The sequence below is a fragment of the Caretta caretta genome, chromosome 2 (genome assembly GCF_965140235.1).
Source record: "Caretta caretta isolate rCarCar2 chromosome 2, rCarCar1.hap1, whole genome shotgun sequence".
Lineage (NCBI taxonomy): Eukaryota > Metazoa > Chordata > Testudines > Cheloniidae > Caretta > Caretta caretta.
Window position 1 is genome coordinate 17,313,068 of NC_134207.1, and position 12,101 is coordinate 17,325,168.

The 12,101-nt window shown below is 42.7% G+C and overlaps 1 protein-coding gene across 5 annotated transcripts in view; it reads right to left on the reverse strand.

Annotated features, from left to right (window-relative positions):
• The window catches only part of EFR3A (EFR3 homolog A), a 191,612-nt gene that overhangs the window by 106,344 nt on the left and 73,167 nt on the right, over positions 1 to 12,101 (reverse strand). For all 5 annotated transcript variants that reach the window (XM_048841671.2, XM_048841670.2, XM_048841669.2 and 2 more), the window contains one exon: positions 7,575 to 7,696. In XM_048841671.2, coding sequence (XP_048697628.2) covers positions 7,575 to 7,696 — 122 coding nt within the window. The remainder of the gene's footprint in view (positions 1 to 7,574; positions 7,697 to 12,101) is intronic.

The following is a 12,101-nucleotide window of genomic DNA, read 5'->3' on the forward strand; positions in this document are numbered from 1 at the left end:
GGCCCCACAGTATGCCAACATTTTTATGGCTGATTTAGAACAACGCTTCCTCAGCTCTCGTCCCCTAAAGCCCCTACTCTACTTGCGCTATATTGATGACATCATCATCTGGACCCATGGAAAAGAAGCCCTTGAGGAATTCCACCATGATTTCAACAATTTCCATCCCACCACCAACCTCAGCCTGGTCCAGTCCACACAAGAGATCCTCTTCCTGGACACTACAGTGCTAATAAACAATGGCCACATAAACACCACCCTATACCGGAAACTACTGACCGCTATTCCTACCTGCATGCCTCCAGCTTTCACCCTGACCACACCACACGATCCATCGTCTACAGCCAAGCTCTGCGATACAACCGCATCTGCTCCAACCCCTCAGACAGAGACAAACACCTACAAGATCTCTGTCAAGCTTTCTTACAACTACAATACCCACCTGCAGAAGTAAAGAAACAGATTGATAGAGCCAGAAGAGTTCCCAGAAGTTACCTACTACAGGACAGGCCTAACAAAGAAAATAACAGAACGCCACTAGCGGTCACCTTCAGCCCCCAACTAAAACCCCTCCAACGCATTATTAAGGATCTACAACCTATCCTAAAGGATGACCCAACACTCTCACAAGTCTTGGGAGACAGGCCAGTCCTTGCCTACAGACAGCCCCGCAACCTGAAGTAAATACTCACCAACAACCACATACCACACAACAGAACCACTAACCCAGGAACTTATCCTTGCAACAAAGCCCGTTGCCAATTGTGCCCACATATCTATTCAGGGGACACCATCACAGGGCCTAATAACATCAGCCACACTATCAGAGGCTCGTTCACCTGCACATCCACCAATGTGATATATGCCATCATGTGCCAGCAATGCCCCTCTGCCATGTACATTGGTCAAACTGGACAGTCTCTACGTGAAAGAATAAATGGACACAAATCAGATGTCAAGAATTATAACATTCATAAACCAGTCGGAGAACACTTCAATCTCTCTGGTCACGCAATCACAGACATGAAGGTCGCTATCTTAAAACAAAAAAACTTCAAATCCAGACTCCAGCGAGAAACTGCTGAATTGGAATTCATTTGCAAATTGGATACTATTAATTTAGGCTTAAATAGAGACTGGGAGTGGCTAAGTCATTATGCAAGGTAGCCTGTTTCCTCTTGTTTTTTCCTACCCCCCCCCCCAGATGTTCTGGTTTAACTTGGATTTAAACTTGGAGAGTGGTCAGTTTAGATGAGCTATTACCAGCAGGAGAGTGAGTTTGTGTGTGTATGGGGGTGGGGGGGATGTGAGAAAACCTGGATCTATGCAGGAAATAGCCCGACTTGATTATGTAAAGAGTTGTCACTTTGGATGGGCTAGCACCAGCAGGAGAGTGAATTTGTGGGGGGGGGTGGAGGGTGAGAAAACCTGGCTTTGTGCTGGAAATGGCCCACCTGTTGATCACTTTAGATAAGCTATTACCAGCAGGACAGTGGGGTGGGAGGAGGTATTGTTTCATATTCTCTGTGTGTATATAAAGTCTGCTGCAGTTTCCACGGTATACATCTGATGAAGTGAGCTGTAGCTCACGAAAGCTCATGCTCAAATAAATTGGTTAGTCTCTAAGGTGCCACAAGTACTCCTTTTCTTTTTAAGACCAAATGCTAATCTTTACAACTCATATGGCACTTTTTACTTAGAACTCAAAGTGCTTTAAGTGTTAACTATTTTTAATGACCATGAACCACTGAAGCTTCTGGGACCCATGTTCTCCCATGAAGATGCACTGTGAGTATGCTTTCCTTAATAAAAATATATAGCTTTCAGATGAATATTTTAGTTATTTCTTACATTATAAACTCCTCTAAGCAAAGAAAGTGTCTTCTGTACTATACCTCGCAGAGTAGGCCTCCACCCAGTGCTGACTAATATAAATATTTAACAACAATTTGGATTTTTACTGTTGAAGGAAAGCTGAACAATGTAATGCATGAAAGTAAGGAAAAATCAATATCGTTATAGGTTGGGATGAACCTTGCTGGTGGGTGTAACACCCACCTTGCATTCAGAATAAATGTGGAGGCCATTACACTCCCTTATGGAACCTGGCAGCTGAAACAACAGTGACCTCTCACCCCAAAACAGAGGCACACCAACACTCAAAACAAAGGAACACGTAGATGGCTATTATTTTACGAAGGCCACGTATCTGTGAAAGAAACAGAAATACCAGAGAACCTGAGAGAAAGCACAACGAAGCCCCGGACAGCAGCACTGGTAGCACATCATCCTCTTAACAGAAACAACGCACAGGGCCCAAAATTTGGCTAACCTCTAGTGTGAAAAAGGGATAACAATATAGTCGAGTTATAAATCACATTCTATAAAAAAAGGTGTCACAAATTCTAATGGGTTTGAGTATTTTCAATAATGCGTATACATAGTTTACACAACAAATGAGAACATTTCACTAGAGGGGGCTAAAGACCAAAAAATGTAGTGTTTATGTAATACTAAAAAACAAGTCCATAGTCCAATATACTTACATTTTATGAATTAAAGTGTTTTTACACTATTGACATGCTGGCCCCTAAATTACACTAATTTATATACAAAATGCCATCCTTAACCACAGCTTATACTCCCACTACACAAAGTGGACTAACAGTGATCCTGCCAAACAAAGCAGAAAGTGTTATGTTAAGCTGGCAAATCCATTCCTATATCTATTTAAGTTTTAACACACAAAATTCATCACCATGATGTTTATACTTTAGAGAAACTGGCTAAAGGTAACTGTTTGGAAGTTCACTACTGAAAATTCAGCTAAGCTTAGACAGTTTATTTTGTACCATAATATCTTTTTGCACTATTGTAGTAGTAAAGGGTTTTGATTACTTATATAAACTAAATATTTCCTTTGTAAGTGAAGACTTGTTAGAAGGCTACTACTCAGGACTGAAAGGGAACCTGGTGCCCTAGGAAAACCACAATATTAGCCTTTCCCCTTCTCCATTACTCAAACAGCTTCATCTCCCTCTTGGAAATGCAGTGGCAGAGGTCTACCCAATTCCCTTCCAGAGAAGCAGAGGCAGAAGCATAGCGCCCTCTTCTTCCCCAACTTGGAGTAGCAGCAGGGATCCCCTTAGAAGCAGCAGGTGTATCAACATGGGTCCCCCTGGCCTCTCTCAGGAGGCAAGAGAGGCCTCAGGTACTTATCCCACCAGCAGAGATGAAACTGCTTAGGTGGGTGGGCCAGCCCTGCCACACTCTTCTCTGCCATTCTGGTAGGGTGGTACGACTCCACACCAGTGACTCTTGGAGTTAACCCCCCATTAAGATGCATGGAACAATTCACAATTGTTGTTTGGCAATGAGGCACTTCATTCTATTTGACTAATGTACACATTAAAACCCACTTTGGAGTCTGATTCAAAGAAAACTAAAGGATGTGGCCTATTAAAACAGCAGGACTTTCATAATCAAAAACAAATGTTTGATAAATATATTAAAGATAACTTGAATTTTAAAAATACTGAAAACATGCAGAGCAGAGCTTATTACCACTTCTGTTTAAACATATTTTGTTCTAGATAGTGGCCTCAGAACTAGCTTTTTATGATTGAACAAACCTAGGAAGATACTTTGCATGTGAAACTACTTTGCACTGCAAGTCAGGTAACCCAACTACTCCAGTTTTACTTAAATTCCATCTCCTAAAACCAGTCTCAAGGTGGTTCCAAAAGGCTCACACTTCACATACATTACAGAAAAGCTCATTGCAAGATGAATGGTTACAAACAGAAAAAAATCTATTCATTTGAAAGAAGGAAGTGCCATGATCATCTGATCTTAACAGGTAAAATAAGAACTAAATAATGGCAGTAAGATATAGTTATCAAAGAATATGCTAGTCAATCTGTGCATTTTCCAAGTCACAGTATCCCCAGCTCACGACAGCATTGCTGACCCCTGATGATCACCTTAAAGATGTCAGAGTGCTGCAGGGGTACACAAGTATTGACACTCCAGTCCAGTTTGAAAAGGGTTGACCCTAGGCTTCTAGCAAGATTCTCCCCTTTTCATTCCCTAAATTCACTCCTCCTGTCTAACAGCACTCAAAACCACATTTAGTATGCATCCACAATGTGATTTATTAGTAGGATGCCACTGAAATCCCCAAAATACAGGACATCCAGCTCAGCTGCATGAACTTCTAGAAAGGTGTGGATGCACCTCTGCCAGCATGACCTTGCATGCATGATCCATGTGTCGCCACACCACAGAGAGGATGCCATTTTGCAAAGCACCCTGCCCCTACCAGAGTGAACTTGCAGGCATTATGCCACATGGAAATGCCATTTTGCAGACCATGCTGCCTCACCCCCACCAGCGTAACCCCACGTGCACAGTGCCTACGAAGCCACGTTGGTTGGGGAGGAGCAATGCATTCTGCAAAATGGTGTCCTCCGTGCATCTGCAATGACATCGGACAAAACCACATTCAGTTTTATATCAGTACCAGACAGGACATCAAACTTTACCAAACAAACAAACCAAATAAACGGACTGGTTGGCTTAAAACCGGACAAATGGCCTGCCTACTTATTACCATAGGTTTGGATAATATAAATCAACTACCCCACTATTCCTTAATTATTCCCACCCCAGCCTTTATGCAACTCTCACCAATAGGAAAGATGGGGACCACAGGAACTATATGCCTATGACACTGACCCAGGCCAGATGCTTAGGTAAACAAGCCTCTATACAATATTTAATGAGGTCCTAAAGTGTGCTGGGGGCTTCACAGAAGACAAGACAGAAAGGGTCATGGAATCAGAAAAAGAAACAAAAGGGTCATTCATCATGGGTGCTGTCACTGAAGAATAGAGGGGGGAGAGGGCCATAAAGCACCCATATACCACCGTCTTCTAGCAAACCCTCCCCCAGCGATTCACAATTCCCAAATCTTTCCCTCTTTCCCTTAATCCAACAATCAGCAGTCTCTCAGTTGTTCCTGCAAAGGGACCTCTTAAAAGACCCATTCTAAGTAGTGCAGGAGTCTGGATGGAGCTAACACCAAGTCATGTGGAACAGCAGTTTCTGCTTTCAGCCAGGAAAGAGAATGTTATTTTATTCTAATTGTACAAATATTAAAAAAAAAAAAAATTTTTACTTTGCCCCATTTCATCTCCCAAGTCTCATTTTCTTGTTATCCACTACAGTAATAAGTGTACTCAGAGAAAGACTGTGGATGCAGCAATGTTGGACCATTTCCTCCAGGAACAAAGGAGGACATTACAGCTAAAGCATAGGATACAGTCAGGAGATTTGGGGTCCATTCCTGGCTCTGCCACAGAATTCCTGTATGACCATGGGTGACTCACTTAATCTCTGCCTCAGTAGCTTTGTATGAAAACAGAAGTAATATTTACCTCTTACAGAGATGTTAAGAGGTTAAATTAAAATGTCTTTAGATTCTTGTATGCAAGGTACTACAGTATGTAAAATACAAAGCGTTTTTACCATTCACTAGATTATCACTTTCAGATGGCCAAGCCTCATGAACTATATAACCCTAGTAAGACTAGTATAATATTACATATAGGATTCATAACACATACAGAGCAATGTTTATTTGGGATTTTTTTCCTTCATTGGGAATTATATTTCTATAAGCTTATTTCACAGATGGAATTGATTTCCCTTCTTGGGAATTTTATTTCAAGTATGGGACAGAGAAAGACAACATTCTGTGACACTATTCATTTGCCTTTGAGACAAAGGCAGCAGCGTGCAGTGTCTGTCACATTCAGCGGCTGGGTAAACAGTGTAAGGCAATCTTTTTGCATAAGTGTTTCAGGCCCAGGTATATTTCAGTTGTATTCCTTGGAGATTTCCTGAACTGACCTTAACTTAAAATGAGGAAACTGTGGAAAAGTCTGATTCATCTCCCTCTCCCTACAATATTGATGCTCCTTTGTACTGGATATGTACTTCCATCAGATGTGTCCTTTAGCTCAACTTTGTCCAAGTTGTTGCAGTCACTTGGCTCCTACATAAGTGGCTGAAATCAATGAGACAGTTGTGTGGAGGGGAGAGGCTGAAGCATTGACAATCTTCGGCACAAGAACCACTAATAACGGGGTCAGTGACAATGCTTTGTATGACAAAGGAGCCAAGAGGTACAGGAGTTCATCTGGAAGTGGTTGATTGCACCAAGAGATTTAACAGTCTCCAACAGAGCAGTAGGTAGAGCCATCCCTTGGTAGAATGAATCAGGGCAACCACCCCAGGCCCTTCACTTTGGGGGGCGGGGGGGGGCCCTGCATGTCGATAAAAAATGGGACTGTCCCGATATTTAGCCCTTTGCCCCGCATCCCAACTGATGTATGATCTGGACACCATTTATTCAGATATTCAGATAAGGAGGCGAGTGGGGAGGTGAGGTGGGAGACAGGTGAGCAGGCGGGGCGAGGACGGGAATGGGGAGGCAAATGGCAGTTGGGTGGGGGGGGTAAGGAGGCAGGCAGGCAGGCGGCAAGGAGGAGAGTGGTGGTCGGGCAGGGTACCAGCCAGACTGCAGGGAGGCGAGCGATGGGCAGGCAGGTGAGAAGGCGAGCAGGTGGACAGCAAGGAGAATGGCGGGCAGGCGGGGGGGAAGCGCACACTGGATAGATAGCGAGGAGACTAGCGGGGAGGTGAGCAGTTGGCAGGGGGGTGAGGAGGCAAGCAGGTGGATGGCGAGGAGGAGAGCAGCAGGTGGATTTGTCTTGGGCCCCACCGCCAACCAAGGACAGCCCTGGCAGTAGATAAGTGCTGAAGGAAGTGTAATCAACAACATACTAGTTCTTGAAGAAGTTAGGAGCCCAAGGGTATGCTTATACTTCAATCAGGAGGTCTAACTGCAGCTTGTGTAGGCATTCCTGAGCGAGTTTTAATCTAGCTAGCTCTAGTACCAATAGCTAGGTAGCATGGGCTTTGGCGTGGGTTATTCAAGCCTGCCTGGGACCCTGGGTTCTTACTCAGGTGGCTAGCTCACTCGGATGCAGCTTCACTAGCTTGTGTATGCTTATATGTGCTGTAACCACACTTCCGATTGCAGTGTAGACATCTCCTTAGAGTCTTACACAATAGCACGCTGTGTACATCTGTAAATACACTCTGTTTAAAAAGCATAATGAGAATGGATGAATAACGGACATAGCAAACAGCACTTTTTTCCTGTTTACCATTTACAAGCCCAATCATACACACACTTGCACATGAGTAACCCTGCTCATGTGAGTAGTGCCACTGACTTCTCAGGTGACTCATATGGTTGTCGGCTTGGCCCTGTGTCCCTTAATATATTTGGTGCAATCTTGCAGCCCTTGTTCAGGTAAAACTTAACTACACTGAGAGTTTTAACTGAGTGAGACTTGTAGTATGAGGCCTATTTTCCTGAAATATTGTACAGGTTCTAATGTTATTTCCTTGAATGATCACCGAATGTTACAACAATTGTATACTTCTCTTCTGCTTTAGTTTTTAACAGAGTACATAGCAATACAACATAAACGGGCACTTACTCAGTTCGTGTTTCTGGATCACTGTGACAGGAATGACACATGGCACTAAATCGAGAAACAAAAAAGTCATAGCGTCTGTGATATGAAGGGGTGTCTTCCTCAATGTTGGCAAATTTGACAAACTAAGGGACAAAAAAAAAAAAAAAAAAAAAGCACGGTTAGAAAACTCTGTAACAAAAGTTTCCAAAAGAGAACTAGATGGCTTTTTAGTTTCTAACTCCAGAACTTTCCAAAGTGGCTGTTCAATTTTTAAATATTTGACTTGGTAAACATTAAACAGAAAAAAGAATCCTCATGTTGCAATGCAGTGTAGAATATTGTTGCATAATAAGAGCAGAATAAATAATTTATCCTAATTTATTTGGTTAATCTAGTAAAACAAAAAGGAAACACGCAAGGTGGGGAGAAAGTAAATAGGCCTTGCCCTAATCATAGAATATCAGGGTTGGAAGGGACCCCAGAAGGTCATCTAGTCCAACCCCCTGCTTGAAGCAGGACCAATTCCCAGTTAAATCATCCCAGCCAGGGCTTTGTCAAGCCTGACCTTAAAAACCTCTAAGGAAGGAGATTCTACCACCTCCCTAGGTAACGCATTCCAGTGTTTCACCACCCTCTTAGTGAAAAAGTTTTTCCTAATATCCAATCTAAACCTCCCCCACTGCAACTTGAGACCATTACTCCTCGTTCTGTCATCTGCTACCATTGAGAACAGTCTAGAGCCATCCTCTTTGGAACCCCCTTTCAGGTAGTTGAAAGCAGCTATCAAATCCCCCCTCATTCTTCTCTTCTGCAGGCTAAACAATCCCAGCTCCCTCAGCCTCTCCTCATAAGTCATGTGTTCCAGACCCCTAATCATTTTTGTTGCCCTTCGCTGGACTCTCTCCAATTTATCCACATCCTTCTTGTAGTGTGGGGCCCAAAACTGGACACAGTACTCCAGATGAGGCCTCACCAATGTCCAATAGAGGGGAATGATCACATCCCTCGATCTGCTCGCTATGCCCCTACTTATACATCCCAAAATGCCAGTGGCCTTCTTGGCAACAAGGGCACACTGCTGACTCATATCCAGCTTCTCGTCCACTGTCACCCCTAGGTCCTTTTCCGCAGAACTGCTGCCTAGCCATTCGGTCCCTAGTCTGTAGCGGTGCATTGGATTCTTCCATCCTAAGTGCAGGACCCTGCACTTATCCTTATTGAACCTCATCAGATTTCTTTTGGCCCAATCCTCCAATTTGTCTAGGTCCCTCTGTATCCTATCCCTCCCCTCCAGAGTATCTACCACTCCTCCCAGTTTAGTATCATCCGCAAATTTGCTGAGAGTGCAATCCACACCATCCTCCAGATCATTTATGAAGATATTGAACAAAACCGGCCCCAGGACCGACCCTTGGGGCACTCCACTTGACACCGGCTGCCAACTAGACATGGAGCCATTGATCACTCCCCGTTGAGCCCGACAATCTAGCCAGCTTTCTACCCACCTTATAGTGCATTCATCCAGCCCATACTTCCTTAACTTGCTGACAAGAATACTGTGGGAGACCGTGTCAAAAGCTTTGCTAAAGTCAAGAAACAATACATCCACTGCTTTCCCTTCATCCACAGAATCAGTAATCTCATCATAGAAGGCGATTAGATTAGTCAGGCATGACCTTCCCTTGGTGAATCCATGCTGGCTGTTCCTGATCACCTTCCTCTCATGCAAGTGCTTCAGGATTGATTCTTTGAGGATCTGCTCCATGATTTTTCCAGGGACTGAGGTGAGGCTGACTGGCCTGTAGTTCCCAAGATCCTCCTTCTTCCCTTTTTTAAAGATTGGCACTACATTAGCCTTTTTCCAGTCATCCGGGACTTCCCCAGTTCGCCACGAGTTTTCAAAGATAATGGCCAATGGCTCTGCAATCACAGCCGCCAATTCCTTCAGCACTCTCGGATGCAATTCGTCCGGCCCCATGGACTTGTGCACGTCCAGCTTTTCTAAATAGTCCCTAACCACCTCTATCTCCACAGAGGGCTGGCCATCTTTCCCCATTTTGTGATGCCCAGCGCAGCAGTCTGGGAGCTGACCTTGTTAGTGAAAACAGAGGCAAAAAAAGCATTGAGTACATTAGCTTTTTTTTTTTTTAATGTTCCCCAGAAAAATATCAGCCCTGCTCAGAAAACTGGTTTGCAATTGGACTATAGATCCTAAGTGATTTTTTCTTCATTTGGATTAATGTGCTTAGCTAATGGATTTTTTTTTAAGTGTTCTGATGTAATTTTACACTATTTTATAAAATCTGTGAAGACCAAGACAGCTGGTCTTGCAATCTAATGGTAGGTCAAAAAGCTATACAAAAGTGATCAGTTTTGTTCACAAGCCTGTTCTCCAGGCCAGCAGAGGCCAAAGGCATTGTGTAGGCCATGAGATCAGAGCCTCGAGGTGTGGGGGGGAAGTAGAGACCTCATGTTGCCGCAGGTGATTCACTTTGGTTTACATGGAGCAACACTGGCAGGCTGTAGAAGGAACTGCTTTAACCCTCAACAGCTAGAAGAAGGACAGTCACAAATATTTCCTTTGAAAGAGTGAATATCCATGGGAGATCCTAGAGGACGCTTCCTCTCCAACCGTGTGAAGTCAGTATTGCCAACCTTGAGCATTTAAACATATGTCCAGCCCAAAAAAACATGATACAAAAGAGCCATGAGTTTTAAGCCAAAGTAATAAATGTTGGGTTCTTTTTATCTGCAGTCTGGTTAAGTTTGAGGCTTTTGGGTGCACCAGCTTCACATTTCTAACCTTTTCTCTGTAACGATGAAGGTTAGAAAAAAATTAAAATGAAAGCTGAGATTGTCATACCATCTCTTGATTCCAGCTAGTAGGGGTTTAAAGATATCAAATGTCATAAGATTCACCACACAAAAAAAATCACGAGAGTTGGCAACACTATTTTATCCTAATAAAAAAAGGTTAAACTGCAGTACATTTTATTTTCAAAAGCTGTTCCATTAGCAGCTGCATTATTTCAAAGTGATCTAAATGCAATTGCATGAAACAGAGCATACCTTGTGGTGCGTGAACATGTAAAATTGAAACAGAGTGTTGTATCATAACATTTTTTTGGGAAAAAAGGCATCTATCCATCAAACAACCTCACAAAGCTGCTTGCCAGGTTGAACAGTCTATCTAAACTATGTACCAAATAATGACATCTCCTATTGCTCAGTAGCATTTGAAACAGAAATTAACAAGCAGCATTCAATTCACAAAAATTCACAGACTTAAGCAGAATTTCCCTAATGCCTCATGGTTTGCACAAAATGCTTTGAACATTATAAAAGTAAAAAACGTCCATAAATGATACAGGATAATGCTGAATGTTACCTAATGTTATTTGCAACTTTCAAACACTAAACTATTAAATCCATTAGTAGCCTCACTGAGTAGGGTTGACAGTGTTTTTATCCTATACAATGCTATACAATTACTGGCTATAAAAATCAACATTTGCTACAACAAAGAAGAGTTCTTGACTCAAAAGAACATGTGAGTGATGTGACCCAGATGATATTTGTATGGCTTTTGCACTAGAGAGAGATGCTGAAGAAGCCTCAGGAGATAACAGACCCCCACAAATTTAGTTGCTTACACAAAAATATTGGTTTAAAAAAGGAATGGAACAGGTCAGACCGGAGAAAAAGCTCTTGATGCCACATCTAAGAATTCAAACTGTACATCTGACAAGAAATTAGTATCTTTTTAGCATCTAGATGGACTTTTGGTCTGATCCAGTGTGACCGTTTTCTTATGTTCTTATCTCAAAGTCCCCAAATGAGCCAAACTTGAAGACAGAGTTGACACTTCTTTACAGATCACCAAGCACAGTCTAGAGCAGTATTTCTCAATGACCAGTCCGTGGACTGGTGCCAATCCCTGAGATCTCCCTGATACAGTTTAGGAAGGCAGCAAATCAGTACCTGGTACCAAAAAGGATGAGAAACACTGATCTAGCGCATCCCTTCCATCGTGGTCCCTGAACTTTAGAACTGGCCTGTATCAACAGGTCATCCAGATATGACTGGAAAAGCCATGTGGAATCTGCAGCAGTCACTACCATGATATTTTATTTTTTTAAAATTCAGGGGCATTGTACAAACTTAAAGGTGAGAGCTCTGTATTTGAGGGAGATATAATGAAACCATTACCATTCATTATCTTCCTCTGCCCTGCATCTTTTCTCCTGTTTCCTCTGCAACATCAGTTCTGTACCCAACAACGTCGCTGCCATTTTACCTACTGAGAGCTGTAGTTCCAGTTTAAATTTAGCAGATTTCTAACAACTATATTCTAAGTATCACTGAAATAGCTGACTCAAATCTGAGATACTGTACAAAACTGTTCTTCCTGGAAGCAGAATACACTGGGTTGTCACATGGTAAGAAAGTGAATAACAATCAAACCAATGTTCTAAAGTCTATTGCCACTCATTTGTCTGAAGGAGAACAGCCCACAGACACTCATTGTAGAACATAAGTAACAGAGAA